General features: G+C 35.5%; 1 protein-coding gene and 1 non-coding gene across 2 annotated transcripts in view; both read left to right on the top strand.

Moving 5' to 3' along the window:
• The first annotated feature begins 11,837 nt into the window (after window positions 1-11,837).
• Window positions 11,838-24,853, top strand: part of RADX (RPA1 related single stranded DNA binding protein, X-linked) — a 47,063-nt gene continuing 34,047 nt past the window's right edge. Inside the window, exons 1-6 of the mRNA XM_066249702.1 lie at window positions 11,838-12,518; window positions 17,825-17,967; window positions 19,533-19,725; window positions 21,718-21,826; window positions 22,014-22,105; window positions 22,213-22,335. Of these exons, the coding sequence (XP_066105799.1) occupies window positions 11,876-12,518; window positions 17,825-17,967; window positions 19,533-19,725; window positions 21,718-21,826; window positions 22,014-22,105; window positions 22,213-22,335 (1,303 nt within the window). The 5' untranslated portion in view covers window positions 11,838-11,875. The remainder of the gene's footprint in view (window positions 12,519-17,824; window positions 17,968-19,532; window positions 19,726-21,717; window positions 21,827-22,013; window positions 22,106-22,212; window positions 22,336-24,853) is intronic.
• On the top strand, window positions 14,809-14,870 carry LOC136318063 (small nucleolar RNA SNORD2). Its single transcript, XR_010728025.1, has one exon. It is a non-coding gene; the product is annotated as a small nucleolar RNA SNORD2 (small nucleolar RNA).

Genomic DNA, 24,853 nt, shown 5'->3' with positions numbered 1-24,853 from the left:
AAACCAGATCCAGCAATATATTTAAAATATCATATACCATGATCAAATGGGATTTACCTCAAGGATGCAAGGCTGGTTCAATATTAAAATAATCAATTAAAGTGATATACCACATAAACAAAATGAAGTATAAAAATCACATGATTATATCAATAGATACAGAAAAGGCATTTAATAAAATACAGTACATTTTATGATAAAAACTCTCAGCAAAGTGTGAATAGAGGGAATATACCTCAACATGTTAAAGGATATATAGACAAATCCACAGCCAAATCATACTCAATGGGCAAAAATTAAAAGCATTTCTTTAAGACCAAGAACAATACAGGAATGTCTATGTTCACTGCTTATATTCAAAATAGTACTGAAATCCTAGCCACAGCAATCATAAAGGAAGAAGCAATAAAAGGCATCCAAATTGGAAAGGAAGAAGTAAAACTCTAATTATTTGCAGATGACATGATACTGTATATAGAACACCCTAAATACTCCATCAATAAACTACTAAAACTGATAAATGAATTCAGTAAAATAACAGGGTACACAATTAATATTTAAAAATTGGTGGTATTTTTATACACCAATACTGAACTATCAAAAAAATAAACTAAGAAAACAATACAATTTATAATTGTAAAAATAATAATAATAAAATATCCAGGAATATATTTAAACAAGAAGGTAAAAGACTTGTACTAGGACAATTTTAAGATATGGAGAAAAGAAATTTTGGAAGATACAAACAAGTGGAAGCACATATTGTGTTCATGGAAAAGAAATATTAACATTATTAAAATGTCCTTACTACCCAAAGCAATCTATAGATTTAATGCAATTCCTATCAACATATGACTGCATATTTCACAGAACTATAAAGATTATTTTAACTATATATATATATATGTGGAAATATAAAAGACTTGCATATCTTCAGCGATCTTGAGGTAGAAGAACAAAGTTGAAGATATTATGCTACCTGCTATAAAACTATACTACAAGGTCATAGTAATCAAAACAGCATGCTACTGGCATAAAAACAGACAGACATATAGATTAATGAAACAAAATTAAAAGCCCAAAATAAATCCATGTCTTTATGGTCAATTACTATTTGACAAAGTAAGCAAGAACATACAATGGCATAAAGACAGTCTATTTAATAAATGGTAGTGGGAAAATTGAACAGATGCATGCAAAAAAAAAATGAAACAAAACCACCTTCTTACACCATACAAAAGAATAAAGTCAAAATGAATTAAAGACTTAAACATAAAACTTGAAACCACCAAAATACCTAGAAGAAAACATAGGCAAATAAAAACTCAGACATTTCTTGTAGCAATATATTTTCTGATATATCTCTAATGGAAACAAAAGAAAAAAATAAACAAGAGGAACTGCATCAAACCAAAAAATTTCTGCACAGCAAAGAAAATGATCAACAAAATGAAAAGGCAATCTACTGAAAGGGAGAACATACTCTCCAATGATAAGTCTGATAACAGGTTAATACCCAAACTTTATTTTTTAAAAGATGTATAAAACTCAACACAAAAAAATTACAATCCAGTTAAAAATGGACAGAGAAACTACTCTAAATAAACACTACTCCAAAGAGAACATATAGATGGCCAATAGACATATGAAAAGATGCTCAACATTACTAACCATAAAAAAATACAAGTTAAACCAATGAGATACTACCTCACACCTGTCAGAATGGCTGTCTTCAATAAATCCACAAATGACAAGTTTTAGAAAGAATGTGAAGAAAAGGGAACCCTTGTGCACTGTTGGTGAGAATGAAGATTGGTTCAGATACTATGGAAAACAGTATAAAGTTTTTTGTTTTTTTTTTTTTAAAGGAATGTTTTATGACCCAGCAATTCCACTTCTGGGAATATAGATGAAGAAACTCAAAACACTAATTCAAAAGAATATATGTGTTTCTACGTTCACTGTCATGCTATTTACAATAGCCAAGATTTGGAATGGATAAAAAAGCAATGGTATGTTTACACAATGGAATACTACTCTGCTGTAAAAAAGAAGGAAATCTTACTTTCTGCAACAGCATGGATGAATCTATTCTAGAGGGTATTATGATAAGTGAAATAAGCCAGTCAGAAAAAGACAAATAGCATATAATTTAATTTATATGCTTAATCTAATTAACAAAATAAAATAGAAACAGACCCATAGATACAGAGAACAGACTGACAGCTGTCAGAAAGGAGGGGGCTGCGGAGTTGGGTGAAATAAATGAAGGGATTAAGAAAAATAAAACTCATAGACCAGAGGAAAAGAGGGGTGAGGACAAGTAGAAGAGGGTAAACAGGGAATAAATGGTGACGAAGGAGACTAGACTTTGGATGGTAAACATGCAATACAATATATAGCCGATACGTTATTAAAGTGTACACCTGAAACTTGAATAACATTTGTTAACCAATGTAGCCCAAACAAATTCAATGGATAAAGAAAAATTAATTTCAAACAATAAATTTAAAAAGCATAAAAGTAAATCTTAGTAATCTTGAATTAGCAAATGTTTTCTTAAATATGATATCACATATAAATTACAAGAGGCCTGCCTGATCAGGCAGTAGCACAGTGGATAGATCTTTGGACTTGGACAAGGAGAACCTAGGTTTGAAACCTCGAGGTCCCCGGCTTAAGCTCTGGTTCACCAGCTTGAATGCGGGATCGCTGGCTTGAGTGTGGGACCATAGTCATGACCCCATGGTCGCTAGCTTGAGCCAAAACGTCACTGACTTGAAGCTCAAGGTCACTGGCTTTAGCCCAAGGTCTCTGGATTGAGCAAGGGGTCATTCACTCTGTTGTAGCTCCCTGGTCAAGGTACATATAAGAAAGCAATCAATAAACAAGCAATCAACACACAACTAAGATGCCCCAACACAGAATTGAAGCTTCTTAGCTCATTTCCTATTTGTCTGTCCCTATTTGTTCCTCTCTCTGACTCTGTCTCTGTCAAATAAATAAATAAACAAACAAATAAATAAATATATGGCACTGCAAGTACATCAAGATATACATATACACACATATATTTATACATATACATAAACATATATATATATATACACACACACACACATACACACACATACATAGAGTGGTTCCTCATCTATCGCAGGGGTTAGGTTCCAGAATACCCTGCTATAGGCAAAAATATGCAAAGTATTGATTTTATACTTATTATATTATTTATATATATTTTAAAGTTTTTTAATCCCTCCCTACACTCTTATAAACCTTTCCCACACTGTCATTAACCTTTCCCACACTCTTATAAACACTTTCTATGCTCCTAAATACTTTCTACACTCGTAAGCCTACATAATTTTAACAACATATAAAATTCTATATAGGTACTCACCAGTGAATATACTATAAATTAAATGATAAAGATGATGAATTAGCTGTGCAGTAGTGATGATGATGAAGGTGATGGTGATGTGATGAATGTACTGCACAGTCAAGAAAAGCATTACAGCTCATCTGCTGTATAATCTGTATTTTATTTTGATTTAAAATACTTTAAATATTTTTATTTAATACTTTTTATATTTTTTATATTGTTTTCAACTTTTAAGGCTAGAAAATGCTTATTTTACCACAAAAAGTTAAAATAATAAATATATAAAGATGCCTATATACCACAAAATCTTGCAACAGAGCAAAAAATCTGCAATACAAAATTAGATATATACAGTTTTAAAATCTGTGATACAGTGACACCGTAAAAAGTGAACCACGATATGGCGAGAGACAATGATATAGTACCACATATAAATTAAAATTTTTTACTCTTTGAAAGACACTATCAAGAAAATGAAAAGGCAACCCACATGGCCAGTGAAAATATTTTTAAATCTTATATCTGATAAGGACCTTGTATCTAAAATATATAAATTATATAAAGATTTCTCATGATTCAATAATAAAGAGTCAAATAAATCAATTTTTTTAAAAGCAAAGAATCTGCAGGGATATTTCTCCAAAGAAGATTTTAAACCCATGAAAATATGTTCAAATCATTAGCTATTAAAAATGCAAATCGAGGCCCTGGCCAGTTGGCTCAGCGGTAGAGCGTCGGCCTGGCGTGTGGGGAACCAGGGTTCGATTCCCAGCCAGGGCACATAGGAGAAGCGCCCATTTGCTTCTCCACCCCCCCTTCCTCTCTGTCTCTCTCTTCCCCTCCCGCAGCCAAGGCTCCATTGGAGCAAAGATGGCCCGGGCGCTGGGGATGGCTCCTTGGCCTCTGCCCCAGGCGCTAGAGTGGCTCTGGTCGCGGTAGAGCAACGCCCCAGAGGGGCAGAGCATCACCCCCTGGTGGGCAGAGCGTCGCCCCCTGGTGGGCGTGCCGGGTGGATCCCGGTCGGGCACATGCGAAAGTCTGTCTGACTGTCTCTCCCTGTTTCCAGCTTCAGGAAAATACAAAAAAAAATGCAAATCAACGAGACCCACTTCATACCCACTGGGGTGACTACAATAAACAAAGACATACAGTAGAAAATATTTGCAATGATGTAGAAAAATTGAAATTTGTACATTTAAACATCGAGTTGTCACATGAGCCAGGAATTTCTGTCCTAGATATGTATATAAGATATTTGAAAACATGTCCACACAAAACTCCTACATTAATATTTGTAGCAGCCTTATTCATAATAGCAAGAGTGAAAGCAACCCAAATGCTCATCTGTTAATGAGTGATGAAAATAATATAACAATGAAATGAAATATTATTCACCAAAGACATATAATGAAGTATGTTGCAACATGGATGAACCTTAAAATCATTATGCCAAGTGACAGAAGCCAGACACAATGTGTGTTTCCACTCTTATGTAATTTCTAGAATAAACAAATCCATAGTGACAAAAATTAGATTAGTGGCTGCCAGTGTCTTGGGTAGGGAGCTGGAACTGGGAATGTTTACTAATATATATAGGATTTTTTTATGGGATGATAAAGTGTTCTAAAATTAGATTCTGGCAATGTTTGTACAACTCTTTAAGCATACTAAAACAATTAAACAAGTGACACTTTTTTTTAATAATTTTATTTTTTTAATGAGGTGACATCAATAAATCAGGATACATATATTCAAAGACAACAAGTCCAGGTTATCTTGTCGTTCAATTATGTTGCATACCCACCACCCAAAGTCAGATTGTCCTCTGTCACCTTCTATCTTGTTTTCTTTGTGCCTCTCCCCACCCCCTATCCCTCTTCCATTCCCCCCTCCCCCCCATAACCACCACACTCTTATCAATGCCTCTTAGTTTCACTATTATGTCCCACCTACGTATGGAATAATACAGTTCCTGTTTTTTTCTGATTTACTTATTTCGCTTCATATCATGTTATCAAGATCCCACCATTTTGCTGTAAATGTTCCGATGTCATCATTTCTTATGGCTGAGTAGTATTCCATAGTGTATATGTGCCACATCTTCTTTATCCAGTCATCTATTGATGGGCTTTTTGGTTGTTTCCATGTCCTGGCCACTGTGAACAATGCTGCAATAAACATGGGGCTGCATGTGTCTTTACGTATCAATGTTTCTGAGTTTTTGGGATATATAACAGGTGACACTTTAAATGGGTGAACTGTATGTTCTATAAATTATAGTTCAATAAAGCTATTATTTTTAAAGTAAATTAATACAGTAATCTTTAAACAAATAGCCTAGTGAGAACTGACTTTGTGATCCAGCTTTATTTCAGCTAAAGTAACCCAGTATACACACAAGTTTTCAGATATCCAACAAAGAATCAAATTTTAGCTATATATTTCAACAAGTAGAAATTCTTTTCTTACTAATTTTCCATTGTTTTGAAAGAAAGAAGGGAGAGAGAGAGAGAGAGAGAGAGAGAGAGAGAGAAGCATCAAATCTCTGTTTTACTTAGTTGTTCCATTTAGTTGTGTACACATTGATTGCTTTTACTAGGTGGATGATGCTATATCCATTGAGTTATCTGGCTAGGCCCAAACAAAAATTCTTTTTTTTAGCAAGAGAGACAAACAGAAAGACAGGGACAGACAGACAGGAAGGGAGAGAGATGAGAAGCATCAACTCATAGCTACAGCACCTTAGTTGTTCATTGATTGCTTTCTCACATGTGCCTTGATGGGGGGGTGGGGTTACAGCAGAACCAGTGACCCCTTGCTCAAGCCGGCGACCTTTGGGCTCAAGCCAGTGACCACGGGGTCATGTGTACAATCCCACACTCAAGCCAGCTACCCCACGCTCAAGCTGGTGTCCTCAGGGTTTCAACCTAGGTCCTCAGTGATCCAGGCCGACACTCTATGCACTGCGCCACCACCTGGTCAGGCCCAAACAAAAATTCTTAAGAGGAGGAATATAAACACTGAAACATGCTAAATAAGTCATATGAAGATGACAAATTAGGGTAAATGGAAATAAGCTAATCTGTAGAATCCTGGGGATATATTGGCAGTAACGTTATTTCTAATAAACAAGGAAACAAAGATCTAATAAACTGAAAATGATAAAAATCTATATTCTAAAATCCAGTATTTTATGAAATATCATATTGAAAATCAGAAAAAAAGCTAACACACTAAGACCTTTTTGAGAAATGGTAGGATTTGAATAGACAGAACCGAAGCAAGGAGAAAGCATCAATCAACCATACATTATGTATCTAATATGTGCTCAGAATAAGCAAAGGCTCTGGGACAAATATAAGCATTTACTTGGGATACTGATGAATCCTTAATCGCTGTTATGATGAGCTTGTGTTAGAGACTTTTGTTTATGCATATTCAACAAATAAATCAAAACATATTCAGCATCTGATAGAAAAGTAACATAAAAACATCCCTGATTCCAGTGAGGTAGGAGACATTATAAACATGCAGACTCATCCTTGTATATTGAGGCAATTTAGTTAATGAAATCATCAAGAGCAGCTTTGAAAGAGAAGAATGTTGGAAAAGGGCAGCACTGAGCTGGAGGTCTTAGTGCTCTGGTTGCCAGGCAGCCATCATCAGGCTCTTTTGTTTCCGTGGTGATGTTGGAGAGCTTAACGAAATACTCTTTGAGATAGCATCTGAACTCTACAAATCCTTTTAGCACCAACCAGTCAAGCCATTTCTTTTTCCTCCTCCTCCACATCTCTACCCACACTGTCATAATTTTACCAATTCCATGAATCTACAAGTGTACCTCAAATGCCCATTGTCTAAGGTCAAGGAATGACAACAATTTGCCTATCCAAGCAAAAAATCAATAAAAGGACAGTTAAATGAGAATATCAAACAAAGTTGTTCACGTAAAAATAACCAAAATGAAACCAACCAAAACAAGGGTTTTTAAATAAAAATGGATATATTTGGGAGATAATCCAGAATCCCCAAATATAAACAAATCCATAGTGACAACTTTATCTCATGAAAAACACTTTGGCTTAGTAGTCAGGAGACTTGGCTAGTAGTTCTGATGCTGTCACTTAAAGCTGCGTGATCTTGGTTCTGTTAGTCACCTTTTCTGGGCTTCAATTTCTTCATTTATAATAACAATAAAAAAGGTTTGAATTATAACAGTTGTTTTAAATTTTTCTGGCCACAATCTATAGTAAAAAAAAACATTTTACATCACAACCCAGTACACATACACACACACACACACACACACACACACACACACACCAATAAATCTGAAAATTAAAATATGAAGCAAACATTATCCTTACCCTGTGTAATGCACTCTGAAATTTTGTTTTATTCTTCTTCATATTTTGAATTGCTGGTTCTTGTGACCCAATAAATTGACTTCATGACCCTATTAATGCCTCATGAGCCACTGTTTAAAATACACTGGGCTCTGGCTGGTTGGCCCAGCATGCAGAAGTCCCAAGTTCGATTTCTGGGCAGGGCACACAGGAAAAGCACCCATCTGCTTCTCCACCCTTCTCCCTCTCCTTTTTCTCTCTTTCTCTCTCTCTTCCCCTCCCGCAACCAAGGCTCCATTAGAGCAAAGCTGGCCCGGGCACTGAGGATGGCTCCATGGCCTCCGCCTCAGGCGCTAGAATGGCTCTAGTTGCCACAGAGCAACACCTCAGATGGGCAGAGCATCGTCCCCTGGTGGACTTGCTTGGTGGATTCTAGTTGGGAACATGCAGGCATCTGTCTCTCTGCATCCCAGTTTCTCACTTCAGAAAATTACAGGAAGAAAACCAACACTGAACTAGTGGTTATCAAATGACTCCCTATAGCTCTAGAATTGTATAATTTTATGTTATGCCTTTATCTCTGCCTTTTAGAATAATAGTAACAAGTTAGCATTTATTAAATGCTTACTATGTGTTAAACATTGTTTTAAGCACTTTATATATACTAACTTAATTTTCCAAAAATTGTACCTACTTTTATTAGTCCAATTTTAAAGATGAGGAAAATCAATGTGGCTGACATCAGGACCAAATTTAGTGGACAAATGAAATAAATTCATGATACATTTACAGTGTTTTCAATTTATTAGAACATCACTACTTAATATGCTGTAGTGCTCTCCAGAGTTTTAATAGTAAAAACAGTATTATCTTGCCTGTTTTGAGCATTTTAAGCTCCAGAGAGCACTATAACAAATTGTCCAGATCTGAGGCCAAGAATACAGCTAAGCATCCTCCAGTACACAGGACATCTCCACAACAAATAATTTTCTAGCCCAAAATGTTGTAAATGTCCAATATGAGAAACCCTGAGCAAGAAAAACAAGCTACACACATTAGAAGTTTTTGTTTTTACAGTAGGAAAAAAGGGGTGGTGGAGGTAGAAGAAGGTAAAGTGGGTTTAATAGTTATGGAAAGAGACTTGACTTGGGGTGGTGAACACACAATATAATATACAGATGATATATTACATAATTTGTACACCTGAAACCTATATAATTTTATTAACCCATGTCACCCCAATAAATTTTTTGAAGAATTTTTGTTTTTAATTACAAAGTATTAGGTGAAAAATGTTAAATGAGTGATATATACAAGGGGATACAAATAAAAAAAGATCATTCTGCTTCAAATTATACTACAAAGCAGAAACAGACACAGAAACCAATAGAACAGAATTGAGAGTCCAGAAATAAACCTACTTGTACATGGACAAATACTTTTTGACAAAAAAAGCCAAAAAATAAGCATGCAATGGAGAAAATAAAGCCTATTTAATAAATAATGCTGGGAAAATTGGAAAACCACGTGCAACAGAGTGAAATTAGACTTCTACTTGTCATGATACACAAAAATTAATTCAAAATTATCAAAGACCTAAATTAAAACCCCCAAACAATAAAATACTTTTCTGGATATCTACCAAATAATTTGAAAACATTTATTCATAAAAATGTATGTATCCCTATGTTTCTGGCATCATTATTCACAGTGGCCAAGAAATGAAAACAATGAAAGTTTCCTTTGATAGATGACTGGATAAAAATGTTGTAGTAAGTATATACAGTGGAATACTACTCAGCCATAAGAAAAGATGTACTACTGCCATTTTGACAAATGGATGGATCTTGAGCAAAATAAGTAAAACGGAAAAAGTTTTAAACCATATGATTTCACTCATGTGGGATATAAAAATGAAAGCAACAAGTGGGAAAAAAATCAAGAAAAACAAACAAAAACTCAGACACAGAAAGTAGTATGTTGGTTACCAGACAAAGGGATATCAAGAGGAGTTAATAAAGGGTGAATGTAATCAAATAAATGTGACAGCAGGAGATTTGACTTTGGGTGGCGAGCACACAGTGCAATATACAGATGATGGATTATAGAAATGTACACTTAAAACCTATATAATTTTATTAACCAATGTCACTCCAATAAATTTAATTTTTAAAAATTCAAAAAAAAAAAGAAAGTTCATTCTAGAATGAATTGTTATGGAAGGCTTCATGAAAGAAGTGAGGCTCAAGCTGAAATATGTCACTCTTCTCAAAACAGAGGAAAGCCTACAGAGCCCTGCTACCTCTCTGACTTCAATTCTTACCATTCTACTCTCCCTCCACTGGGTTTTGCATTTCATTGAAAATATCAAGCATTGCCTGACCTGTGGTGGCGCAGTGGATAAAGCGTCGACCTGGAAATGCTGAGGTCGCAGGTTCGAAACCCTGGGCTTGCCTGGTCAAGGCACATATGGGAGTTGATGCTTCCTGCTCCTCCCCCCTTCTCTCTCTTCTCTCTCTCTCTCCCCCTCTCTCTCTCTCCTTTCTAAAATGAATAAATAAAAAAAAGAAAATATCAAGCATTCATCTGTCTCATAAAATCTGCTTTTACTGTTCTCTCTGATTCAAATGCCCTTTCCTAAGATATCTTCATACCCACTCCCTCACTTCCTGTAGGTTTCTACTCTGTTCGATTTCTTCATATAGAGCCGTTCCCTAATCACACTCTATAATATAAAATATTAATTCATGGCTCTTTCACTCCCTTTTCCCTTATTATGTGTTTTGATCTCCATAACTAAACTGTATCAGGCCAAGAACAGATGTAGTCAGTATGTGTGTAGTCAAGAAATGTGTGTAGTCAGTATGATGTACAGAGCTTTGTTATAGAATTAAGCACCTGAAACCTGTATAATTATGTTAAAGCGTATCACCCCAATAACTTCAATTTTAAAAAGAAAAAAAATAAATACGTGTAGAATGAGTGAATTAGCTAAATATTAATAATGACAAGTGTTTTCACCCCAAGCAATGAGAAACTTGATGAAATGAGCTTAAGTACTGTTACCCCTGCGGCCTAGAACAGTGCTTATCTCATAGTAAGGACTTAATAAATAGTGATTATATAATGATGAAATGAAAGCAAATGGAGATTAATATAATCGAAACAAGCCTATAACGATGTTTGGAATAAATTCATAAAGCAATCTCTATATTCTCTATATACTGGTATGTCTGGGTACATAAAACATGTTTTATTTCCAGTGCTGACTAAACTTACCAGCCTTTTCACTTTACATTCATTCCATATACATTATTCGTAGTTTAGAAATGTAGTTTCTGAAATTCTATATCTTAGCTATATGTTAAGCCATGTATTGTATAAAACAGAAGTACATTTTAAGAAATCTAATCTAAAGGCAGCTCTTTGCCAAGTCAGTTCTATAATTCTCTGTTTTCATTTGCCCTTAATCATTAATTCACCCATCCTGCACTAAGATAGCCACTACAATTGTGCTAATGATAACAGCAATAGCAACTAACGTTTCTGGAGGACTTTTTGTGCTAAGGACTGTACTGAAGACTGTGCATATATTATCTGGTTTCAATCATACTACAGAAAATCCATGTTATCACATTCATGTATACTAACCAACTCTAATTTACTTTCTATTCCTGGCCCAAGGCCTAAACCCCTATAACCCTGAGATATTACTTGCACCCCGTTTCCAGCCACTTTCTCTTTCATTGTATCACCACAGGCTCCTTTCTGGAAAAGCCACGGAACGCTCCTCTCCCTCCCCTTGTTACGCTTTGGGAACCATGGCAACCAATGTTTCCCTTCCTATTCCTCCGCTGGCAATCAAGCGAGCTACAGGTCGGAGGACCACACAGTATGCTTAGTAACCGTGCCTCAAAATTGGAAGAGAGCCAAGCATGAGGCGTTGCGAGGGGGTGGGGCGAGAGAGCTGACGCGCGCGCGGGAAGTCTGCAGCCTCTATATCTAGCCCGCAGCGGAGCTTTCAACAGTCTGCAGGGGGCAGACTAACGTTTGTCGTCGCTGAAGCGCGCGGCTTTTTAGTCTCTCAGCTTCAGACACAGCAAACTAGCTTTGGGGAGTGAAGAAGGTACGCAATACCCCCACCATGTTAGGTGAGTTAGACCAGCCTCAGGCCGGCCCGTCACATTCCGGGCTGGACCCGCAAAACCCTGAGAGAAATCGGGCTTGCGTCCCGGGAGGAGTGATCCGAAGGGCCGGTGCCCAAGGGCCCACGTCCTGGATCCAAAAGGTTCTTGAGCAAATAACCGACTCTCCTCTTCAGTGGGTCACTCCGTCGGAGGTGGTACCTGTCGCTGTGCTGGCCGTCCAAAGGTACCTTTTAGAGGATGAGCCGCAGGATAGGATACCAAAACCTCCTCTTTATTGCTATGATGTGACGATCTCCGACGGAGTGTACCAGGAGAAGTGCTACCTTGATCCTAAACTGAACTTTCTTGTATATAAAAATATTCTTAAAGTCGGCATAGAAATGAAAATTTCCAGAGTCTCATGTCTTTACAATGAGAAACGTATAGGCCAAGGGATACTGTGCATAGATAACATCCAATGTGGGGAGACCTTGGACAACATTTCTTTAGCAACTCCCTTCAGAAATAGTGCGCATGAAGAGATACCGGAGAGGCCTTTACGGGGCGGGAAGAGCCATTACCTGGCCCTGTGGAATAACGAAGATCCATATGGAGATATCTGGTTAAACGACAAGCAACCAGAGGAATACAATTTAAATGGTAAGTAATTGGAGGGAACGACGAGGAGGGGGGTAAAATATACTGCGCACAAAAATTGGGGGATGTTTTATCACTTCATATTCATTTTGAAATGTCCCCTGATTTTTGTGAGCAGTAGTTTTGAGGTGCTTACCTTAATAGGAAAGGAAACAAAAGTGCTTTAGTATTGTTTATTGGGAGTGATAGTAGACAATTTTTCATGAGTGACCAAGACACACTTGCTTAATAAAATTTGCACAGCCCTTGTCTTGTTTGATTGTATAAGTGGCCATTGAGGAAGTGTCTGAATATATTTTAAAGTTGATTTGGCAAATATAGTGGTGTTGCTATCAGTAGTCCTCGTGTGTTCATTATAGGTTTGTCCAGTGGAATTAATCTTAATGTCATTTCCATTCCAGTCGTGGAAATAGTACTAGCAGTGTTGCTTGCATAGGGTTGAATTCGGCTTGAAAGTTGTAAATACTTGTGGTTTTGCGTGTTTTAATCTTAATTCAAAAAGCATGTTTTGTGATTTATTCTTTAATAATTTACATTAATGAAAAGCCATTTTCATGTCTTTGAGGGTAGCACTTATGTAAATAACAGCATCTTGAATGTGTGATTTTGTGGGAAGGTTTGGAGTTCCCATTTTTATGTTTCTTATGACCATGAGTAATACTGATCTAAGAAGTTCAATTCTTCTGTATCAGAAATAGGAATTTAACCTGAAAATGCCAGCTGGTCATCAGCAACTGCTTTAAAATATGTTTTATCTTTAAAAGATGGAAGTAAAAGGAAAGATATTACTATAGGCACATACATGTGTAGAATGGGGAAAAATAAAATGCAAAAAAATAAAATAAAGGTGAAAGTACTGGAGGGAGAAAAATAATATTCTACATTTACTACTTTTCAGATTTAAAAAAAATTTAGGGTTTTAATGTAGACCATAGATAATCTTACAATGATGTGTAACAGCAACAAACTTAAAAGTGAAAAGATAGCTATGTATAAAATATACAATTAAAGTAATATCCAGTTGAAAAGGGGGGAAAAGATGTTATAAAAATAAGTAGCAAAGGATGATTTAAATAACAAGCTTTAAAAGATGTCAGGGATGGGCCCTGGCTGTTTGGCTCAGTGGTAGAGCATCAGCCAGGCCTGTGGGTGTCCTGAGTTTGATTCCGAGTTACAGAACACAGAAGCATCCATTTGCTTCTCCACCCCTCCCCCTCTCGCTTCGCTCTCTCTCTCTTCTCTCTAAAATGAATAAAAAAAAATTTTAAATAAAAGATGTCAGGGGTGAAATAATGGAGTGATTTTTTTATCTCAGTAGTGCATTACTCTTTTAAGTGCTAGCATTTTTTTATTTTTAGAATTGAACTTATAAATGAAAAAATGGAATGCTACAAGAATTGAGGGGAATAAGAATTTTTAAAATATATTTCATTTTTCTGATTATGAAAGTAATATCTATTCATTGTTGAAAGCATGTCTTAATTACAACAATGTGCCTGTGCTAAAAAACATCCAAAGGTTTAAAAAAGCATATTGTATTAAAAATGTAAGACCCAAATATAGTAATATTTTTATAAAATATCTAGAAGTGGGTAAATTGGTGTTCTTTCAGGATTGCTATATGTTTGAAATTTTTAATAAAGATTGCATCAGGATTAAAAAACCCTTTTACCTCTTCTTATGCTTTCAGCTTCCTTCTTAAAACTCCAAACTGTCAACCATTTGGTGTGTATCTTTGAGAAACAGAAATTTGGTATTTCCACTTATCTTAAGCATCTTTAATGTACATCTGTTCATACATTCCTCCATAGTATAGATACTCGATTATGTACATAATCATTCCCATGCGAATTGGTAATTTGTACTTTTATGCAGTTATTTTTTTCTTTCAGTTTTAGGTCCAGGGCTGAACATCATCACGATATACATATATGTTCTCACTATGTTTAAATGTTTCTGTTGAATGGACAGATAACTAGAAATGAAATTGGATATTGACAAATCATCTTCTGAAAAAGCTGTAGTAATTTACATTCCAACAAATATATATATATATGCCCATTTCCCCCTATTGTGCTACATTTAAATTATATCTTTTAATTTTTCTAATTAAGTTATAGGATTACTTTGCTAATGGATAATAAGTTTTTGTCTGCTGTACAGTTGCAAATTATTTTCTCATATTCTGTCTCTTTTGTCTTACCTATGTTTATAGTGCATTTTTGTCTTTTTAAAACTTTTCTATTAAGGTATAATGTGTACGCAGTAAAGTGAGTCTTTAAAAATACAGCCTGAGTGAAATGATGGCAATCATCTTTTGGGACTAACCTGAAGACAATATTCATTGCTGCACTTGGTTAAAAAAAAAAAAAAGAAAAAAAATACAGCCTGAGGCCTGATCAGGCAGTGGCGCAGTAGATAGAACATCCATCTGGGATGTGGACAACCCAGGTTCAAAACCCAGAGGTCACTGGTTTGAGCGCAGGCTCATTTGGTTTAAGCAAGGCTCATTAGCTTGAGCCCAAGTTCGCTGACTTGAGCAAGGGGTCACTCAGTCTGCTGTAGCCCCAGGAGAAAGCAATCAATAAACAACTAAGGTGCCGCAACGAAGAATTGATGCTTCTCATCTTTCTCCCTCCCTGTCTGCCTGTCTCTGTCTCTCTCTCTTCCACTAGAATTTATATGGAACTTTATTTACAAAGAGACAGCAAGCCAGATTTGTCTCCTGGGCAAATCTGACCACTGCCCTACAGAATCCCCCTTCTCACCTCTCTAACCTCATCTCTAACCCTTTCCTCCACCAATTTCAGCAATAAAGGGCATTTTTTTGTTTGTTTTCTGTTTTGTTTTGTTTTTCTGTATTTTTCTGAAGCCGGAAACAGGGAGAGACAGTCAGACTCCCGCATGGGCCCGACCGGGATCCACCCGGCACGCCTACCAGGGGCGAGGCTCTGCCCACCAGGGGGTGATGCTCTGCCCCTCCGGGGCGTCGCTCTGTCCAGAGCCACTCTAGCGCCTGGGGCAGAGGCCAAGGAGCCATCCCCAGCACCCCGGCCATCTTTGCTCCAGTGGAGCCTCGGCTGCAGGAGGGGAAGAGAGAGACAGAGAGGAAGGAGGGGGGGGGTGAAGAAGCAAATGGGCGTTTCTCCTATGTGCCCTGGCCAGGAATCGAAGCCGGGACTTCTGCACGCCAGGCCGATGCTCTACTACTGAGCTAACTGGCCAGGGCCTTTTTTTTTTTTTTTTTTAGTGAAAGGAAAGGAGGCAGAGCTACAGATGCCTGGCCAGGATCCACCCGGCAAGCCCACTAAAGGGCAAATGTACTGCCCACCTGAGGCCCTTGCTCTGTTGCTCAAATACAGTAGGATCCACTTTTTAGCACCTGAGGTGGAGGCCATGGCACCGTCCTCAGTGCCTGTCCTCAGTACCTGAGGCCAACTCACTAGAGCCTGTCGAGCATGGATGTGGGTAGGGAAGAGAGAAAGAGAGAGAGAAGGGGGGAGGAGTGGGGAAGGGGTAGAAAGCAGATGTTTGGCCCTGGCCAGTTAGCTCAGTGGCAGAGCGTCGGCCTGGCGTGCAGGAGTCCGGGTTCGATTCCCGGCCAGGGCACACGGGAGAAGCGCCCATCTGCTTCTCCACCCCTCCCCCTTTCCTTCCTCTCTGTCTCTCTCTTCCCCTCCCACAGGCAAGGCTCCATTGGAGCAAAGATGGCCCAGGCGCTGGGGATGGCTCTGTGGCCTCTGCCTCAGGCGCTAGAATGGCTCTGATTGCGGCAGAGCGACGCCCCAGAGGGGTGGAACATTGCCCCCTGGTGGGCGTGCCGGGTGGATCCCGGTTGGGCGCATGCGGGAGTCTGTCTGACTGCCTCCTCATTTCCAGCTTCAGAAAAATACAAAAAAAAAAAAAAAAGAAAAGAAAAAAAAAAAAGAAAGCAGATGCTTGCTCCTCTTGTGTGCCCTGACCTGGGGACTACAGCAGAGCGAGTTACCCTTGCTCAAGCCAGCGACCTAGGGCCCACACTCAAGCCGGCGACATTGGAGTTTCGAACCTGGGTCCTCCACGTCCCAGTTTGACATTCTATCTACTGCATCACCACTTGGTCAGGCTGGATCTCTTTTTAATACAAGAAAGAATAAAACCAGAAACACAAGTTAAACTGTTGAAGATGATGAATACCTTTTAAGCAGATTTTGTACTTGCCTGCAGGGTTAGGGATTAAGACATCTCAAATTAAGTTTTATGGCATATAAGACATAAGTGCTATGTAGAAAAATACATGAAATGGGCTTGACCAGGCAGTGGCACAGCAGATAGAGCATCGGACTGGGACTTGAAGGACCAAGATTGAAACCCTGAGGTTGCACGCTTGAGCAGGAGCTCACCAGCTAGAGCTCAGGGTCACTGGCTTGAGGGTGGAATCATAGATATGACTCCGAGGTCGCTGGTTGAGCAAGGGTCACTTGGTGTGCTGTAGTCCCCAGTCAAGAAAGCAATCAATGAACAGCTAAGGTGCCGCAAAGAAGATTTGACGCTTCTCATCTCTCTCCCTTCCTGTCTGTCTGTCCTTATCTGTCCTTCTCTCTGTTTCTGTGTCTGTCACAAAAAAAATGGTATGGGAGAAAAGTAAAGGGATAATTTTTCAGTAGAGTGGTTAGAGATAGATAACATCACTGAGAAAGTGACCTTTGAGCAAAACTTAGGAGAAAGGAAGTCACTTGGGTATCTAAGAGGAAGACATTCTAGAGTCTAGACAGACAGACAGAGGTAGCAACAAGTGCAGAAGACCCTGATAAAGGACCATGTCTAGCCTATTTGGGAAAGATGGAAACTAAGTTAAGGGCAATACAGAAATATAACATAAAACAGTTGTATAAATTAAATATGAAAGTGCTTAGTAGTGGAAAAATAATTCATGACATTTGAGTTTTTTTCCACAAAATATCTTAAGGGAGGTGAATTTAGATCCAAGTCTCCAAAGAAATAAACAGTTTGATAAGGTGGAGGGCATTTCTAGATAAAGCAGTGTGTTAATTAATACAGGTATTTACCTATGTACCAGACACATAGTAAGTCATGTGTGTGTGTGTGTGTGTATGTGTGCATATATATATACATACACACACGCTATTTTTATTAGGGATAGTATGTATTATTTTATATATGAGAAAAAATAGACTGACTTAAGCTGGTAAAAAGGAGTTACTTTGGCTTTGGGTATGATCTAGCTACCATTTTTAACCATTAAAATAGAATTTTGTAATTACAATGACATATTAAGGATTTTTATTTTTATTTTTTTTGTATTCTAGATACCAAAATAATTTCTCTTTCTCACCTTGAAACGACCTGGAATAGCAGAAGGAATTTTCCTGCTTTGCTTGTAAGAATTTTGCATAAATCAAGACTGAGATACTATGGAAAACCTGATAAAAAGATGATTGAGCCATACCAGGTATAAGCAATGATAAAATATTCTATGTAACTTAACAGTTATAGATTATAATTTACAGACCTGACTCCATGTTAGAATAATTTATGGGTTCTTTTCTTTTCTTTTCTTCTCTTTTCTTTTCTTTTCTTTTTTTTATTCACTGAGAGGAGAGGAGGCAGAGAGACAGGCTCCTGCATGTGCCCCATCCAGGATCCACTTGTCAAGCCCACAAGGGGGCGATGCTCGGCCCATCTGGGGTTATGCTCACAACTGAGATTTTAGCACCTGAGGCAGAGGCCATGGAGCCATCTTCAGTGCCTGGGGCCAACTTGTTCCATTCAAGCCATGGCAGCAGGAGGGGAAGAGAGAGAGGTAGAAAGAAAGGAGAGGGGGAAGGGAGGAGACGCAGATGGGTGCTTCTCCTGTGTGCCCTGACAAGAAATCGAACCAGGGACATGCAGATGCCAGGCTGACACTCTACCACTGAGCTAAGCGGCCGGGGCCAGAATAATATACATTTAAATAACATTTATATATTCAATTTAGTAATTTTAAAAATGTACATACATGTATGTTTCAAGGTATTTTTATGTAATTTCTTATAAAAATAATTTTTTTCTGTGTCGCCAACCTTTAATTCCTTGATCCAGCTGGTCTTCTTCACACCTTTTTACATATCTTCAACCTTTTCTTTTTTACTGTACTTTCTACACCAACATATAAACAGTCTCTAGTCTTCCATTTTCAGAAGGAAAAAAAAAATTATCCTTTGACTTCAGTCTCCTCTATTCCTTCTCTCCTTCTCTTCAGGCAAGCTCCTTAAAGAAGTCGTCTACACTACATGTTTTCACTTAATTGTCTCCCATTTACTTCTCAACACAATTAGTTTGGCATTTTTCTTCCACTGGTCACTAGAGACCTAATTTTAAATCTATCTGACACTTTTCTGTTATCTCAATTGTCTATGCCATATAATGCTGATAATAAACATTTTCTTCATCTCTGTCCTTTTTTCACTTACTATTTAACTTTATTTTCAACTGTTATCAAGAATTATTTTGAATGTCTTATTAAACTTTTTAAATAAAAGTGCATTCTTTTAGATATTTTGGAAAATGTAGGATGATATGTAAATAGGCTTATAAGTAATACCACCCTAAATCATACTAATCAGAGAGAACCACTATTTATATTATAGTGTGTTTTATTCCCTTTTTGTGTGTATATATCATATATTCACACACATTTATCAAATGCACATATCTGTGATATCATATGTACATAATATATGTCACATCTATGTATATATATATGTATCTATGTCATATATTTCATGACTATTTATGTCATATTAAATTATCTTACAAATTGGTAGTAACATAGTACATAAAGTTTTGTGTCACATAACATTTTCTTAAGTATTTTTAATATCACAAAAATTCTTCAATGATAACTTCATATAGATTCTATCATGTATTATAAATTATTTAGTCAATCCCTTATAGTTTAACTTCCTCGTTCTTAAATTTTTAACATCTTGTAAATAAAAGTAACAAATATACATTTGTTTTTACTTTTTTTTTTAGACCTTTTTGGAAGTTGCTGACAGTTCAGGCACTGTGTCAGTTATCATGTGGAATGCCCTGTGTCCTGAATGGTATAAAAGTTTGCGGGTTGGTTTAGTTCTTCTGCTTCAAGATTATTCTGTTAAAAAGAGTTATCCATTCAGGCTTCAACCTCTCCCTGTGGATCCAGAGATCAAACTAATTTCTACTATGGGTTAAGTATTCAGTATATTTTTATGGCTATATATTTTTATAAATTTACAAGGTATCATATCAGTCAAAAACTTAAAAGTACTGAATATGTTAGAATCTGACAAACCTTTAAATTCTTGTATTTATAAAATATTCAAGCAATCACTAATGAATATGCTATTTGTTATTACATTATTTAGAAAAATTATCTGAAATACTTATTGTTAATTAATGAAATTCATGAATGAGCTCTGTTTAAAATTACTTATTTTTATTATCTTTTGTTTTTTGCATTATAATATTAAGTTAATGATTTGAATATACTTTTCTGTTACTTCAGGCTACTACTCAAAAGGACTTTTGTCAATATTTTATTTTGAGTTAATGTCAAAATTACATAAAAATTAATAGAATAGTATTAAAAACTCTTTTATAACCCTTTATACAGATGCAATTATTTTTAACACTTAACTTTTGCTTTATCATTTTCTGTCTTTCTCTCTCTCTATATATATATATATATACACACACACATATCTACACACACACACACATATACACACATATATATTTATATATATATTTCTTTACTTTATCCTCTGAATCATTTGAGTGTAAGTGGCAGCCATTATACATACCTCTTTACCTTTAAACACATCAGTAATATTTCAGTCTATATTTGCTAAGGACAAGAACACTCTTACATAATTACAGTACAGTTATCAAAAACAAAAAATGTAAAATTAATGCAATACAGTTATTTAACCAATAGCCAGTATTCAAATATTAACAGTGGCTTCAATCTTGAAAGGACTCTTCCTAATTAGTATTAAAGTCAAAGTTTTGACATATTAGCATCGTCCTAAATATTTTGGGAGCATTAATATTACTATATTAAGTGATTGCTTTAAGAGTTGGATATAATTTTTTTCACATTTCCATTTTTCAAAGTTATAGATTACATAACTCAACAAGTTTAAGTATTGTTTTTGCTTATAATAGTTTTATACTTAACCTGTATTTTTGTGTATTCTAAATTTCCTAGTTAATCCAATAAGCTTAATTAATTTGAAAATTTTCAAAGGATGTTGTCTTTGTTCATTATTTCCTTAAATATATGTTTAAATTGGAAAACCCCAAATGATTAACAGAAGAAGAGGCTTGAAATAACCATAAGTATATGAAATGTTGTTCAAAATAATTAGTAATAAGGAAACTGTAAAATAAAACCCTAACAAATTGTCATTTAGTGTCACTAGGTTGACAAATAAGTTTGACAATATCAGAATTTGGAGAGGATGTGGATCAATAGGAATTCTTGAGCACTGTTTATGGAACGGAAAAATGTTCTCTACTTTAAAATAGTCTTGAATTATCCTGTCAAGTGGAACTCTGCATATTGTACAATCCAGGGTTTCCTGCCTGGTTATAATATGTTAGGAAACTTTCACCTGTATACACAGAGAGACATGTACAAAAAGTTCATAGTGACCTTGTTTATAGTAACAAAAACTGGGAATAATGCAAATTCTATCAACATGATAATGGGTAAATAAAATTTAAGTATACCAACACCCTGGAACATTATTCATCAATGGATATGAGAAAGAAAAACTACTATGTGCAGCTGAATGAATGGATTTTAGGACCGTAATGCTGAGTGAAAACAGTACCCTTAGAATACTCTATATGATATGATTCCATCCACTCAGGTTCAAAAACGAAGAAAGCCAAACAGTGTTCTTGTTTGGGCAAAAACAAGTGATTAAAAATCCTTTTTTAAATTAAGGACATGGTAAAATACAAAATTTAAGGCATGGTTATCCATTGGTGAAGAGATAAATGGATGTGACAGTGTAGCGGTAAGAAGAAGAAAGCTATTGATAATGGTCTAGTTCTTAAGTTTTCTGTTGGGCTTCAAAGTGTTCAGTCTATTATTTTTCTGTGTAAATTATACATATGTATATTTTGTATGCATTAAATATAATATTAAAGTAATAAATTTGTTTTTCAGAAATCTGCCTGAACCTTCGAGATCCTCCAACTAATATAACAATCATTCCAGAAAAGCAAGTGAAACCAGAATGGAGATTGCCAAACTTAAATTACCGCTTTACCACAAGGTAAAAGAGCTTCCTGTAAAATAATGTTTCAATGTTAGTCACTGAAATAATGTGTTATGATTTGCTCAAAATCTACCCAAAATTTGGCTATAGTAATTATATGAATGTATATTTTCAAAACTAAATTTATAAATGTTTTTTCACTGTTTAAAGATACAATGTCTATTTAACTATTTGGTTTTTTTAGATCAGAACTGGATGATATGCCAGAAAATCAAATCTGTGATGTTATTGGCATTTTAGTTTTTGTAGGAAGGGTCCAGCGGATAAAAAAGAAAGGTAAGCTTTTGGAATTGAAAGTCAAATGAAATATTTCAGTGAATATTTCTGTGTTCATATGTGCATAATCAGTTACCTTCATTTATTCTAATATTATATTCATATAGAAAACAGTGAAGATTTTTGGTCGTATCGCTGGATTCATATTGCTGATGGAACTTCAGAACAACCATTCATAGTGGAACTGTTTTCTACATCTCAGCCGGAAATCTTTGAAAATATTTACCCAAGTACTAAGTTCTAATACTTTTTATCTTTTTATTTTGCCAGTGAGAGCATTAACTTAAATAATAGTAAACTTAATTATAGTGTCATGACACTGAGTTAGCAATTTCAATCAGTCTAATAACATGTTTGAATTTTTATATTAATATTATATTTAGTATTAATTTGGGATTGAACTAATTTTTTTTCCAGAAAGTAGGTGCTCTTATTAATTCTTATTGTTAACATTTCAGACATAAAAGCTTAAAATTCAATGAAACTAAAACATAGGCAGTTAATTCCCTTTGTGTACACTGGGAAATTGAACTAAGTAGACCCCATTGAAGACCATGAAGACTTTCCTGATGTAAAATTAATTGGCAGCAAATTGTCAGGCTGTGTAATTAAATACTGACAATAATAAGTATGATTCCATTAGAGTATTAAATTAATATTAGTTTAGTGGCATTACATCAGCTGGCTAATATTTTACTCAACTTTTCATTGACCTTTTCCTTTTGCATTCATTCAAATAGATAGGTGTTTTTTCCACTAATATTATTTATTTGAAAACATTTTAAGTGTGCCCTATTAAACATTTTATATAGCAAGTTAGTCTTTAGATCTATAGTATTATTAGAAAAAAGGTATGCAAAATATGTTTTAACAACTCCAGTGAGTATTTCCTTACTTGAATTTATAGCATAAAGCTATTTTAGATATGGTATACTATCTTGCTATTTTCCAAATGATTATATAAATTAAATACCAATTGTTAAATGACTGTCTATTAACATTGGGGAAACTCTCAATCTTGACTACTTGCAATTCTTTTTAAATCAACGACAAGGTAGAAATTGTAGATCAGGAGACCCAGAGACTATGTATAGGACTGTTCTGCTACCCATTTATTCTCTATTGCAAAACAGTATTCAAATATTATTTCATTAGCTCCTACCTTCTGTGAGATTAATTTTTAAATATATCTTAATGTAACCAAACTTCATTCCAATTACTGAGGAAAAAGGCAGAAAGTCATTTTTAGCCAAAACCAAGGCGTGGTCTTCTAAGGTGAGGGGGGCTATATAACTTTTCCAAGTATATAAATGATTGCTAGTGATGAACTCTGATGACAATTCTATTACTTCATTTTAGTTGAGTCTTATGGCCAGATCTCTCTTTCTTTGTAGCCACTTTTAAACAACACACTGACACAGGTTTTAGATAATGTTTTTTCACAGAAATGTTGCCAAGCATGCATGTTTTATTTCTTGTGATAATGTGAAAAGTAGCTTTCTAAGAAAGGTTTTCATGGACTTTGGTAAGATTTTCTCTAATACAGTAGATGACAACAATCACAATTTATTTCATCTTTTGACCAAGAGTGAAAGAAAACATAATTAAATGAATGGTGAGTATTAAGGGGGCTATTTAGGCTTATGAAGGGGAACACAAACAAGGGTCTTCTAGAATTATACCAGAATCCTTTTGCAGTAGGGCATCTTTTATACTTTTAAGATCAGTGAAAAACTAAGGAAAACTAATACAGTATTGTTTACTATATACCAAATGCTCATAGATGTTATCTTATTTTGTACTCTTAGTTCTTTTAAAGAATTGATGGTTTTACAAATTCACAGATGAGGAAACAGGTCTAGAAGATTTAAGTGATTTCCTGGAGGTCAAACAGCTCTTAAGTGTTAGATATTAATGTCTGATTTTAATAGCCATGAAATTAGAAAAAAGACATTTTGTTAATATTCCTATATAAAGAGTTTAACCATGAATACTCGAACATTTGTGCAGGTTTTGAAATAAAAGTGATATAAATTAAGAGAACTATTCTTTTTTTTTTAGAACTATTCTTAGTCATTTGAACAGGTTCCCTTTATTTTCATTGCTGCAAAATAAAGATCTAGTAAATATGAGATATAGGAAGTGAATTTATAGTTGTATCATGCTATAGGGAAATACTTATTCTCAAATGAAAATTTACTGTTATTGTGGATTACAAGTATTAACATTTTTTTCTTCATTTCTGAGTTTGTAAGATCAGAACTGTTTTGCCATGCAATGAGTTAAAAGTTTTTAAAAATTGTTGTATTAATTAAATTTTTCCAAATTACCTGATAAATATTTAAAAAACAATTAATAGCTCTTGAACAAACTAGTTGAAGTCTATAGACATTATAATCTTATTTTCAGGGATTCCTTTTAGTCTATCAAATTGGTTAGCAAGGTGAACAGAAAAGAATAGGTAGTGTATGCCCTGTCATTGAGGCTAAAAGTTGACTTAAGATCAATACATGTGAAATACTCATATAAGCAAATTCAAATTAATACCGTATAGCCCTATCTGGTGAAAGAAGTCAGAGTAATTGAGGGATCAGTGTTAAATTGAGTTAGTCAGTAAAAGCATCATGGAGAAACTAAGCCTTTTTTCTCTCTGGGAAATAGCTATTCACATAGCATTGTGTGCCCCATTAGAAAGACCCTTGCATTCTTTAACTGTACAGCAAGCAATAACTTCAATTAGGTGCGGCC

Source organism: Saccopteryx bilineata, chromosome X (assembly GCF_036850765.1).
Source record: "Saccopteryx bilineata isolate mSacBil1 chromosome X, mSacBil1_pri_phased_curated, whole genome shotgun sequence".
NCBI lineage: Eukaryota > Metazoa > Chordata > Mammalia > Chiroptera > Emballonuridae > Saccopteryx > Saccopteryx bilineata.
Note: the sequence above shows the minus strand (reverse complement) of the source record. Positions and strands in the feature narration are given on the sequence as shown.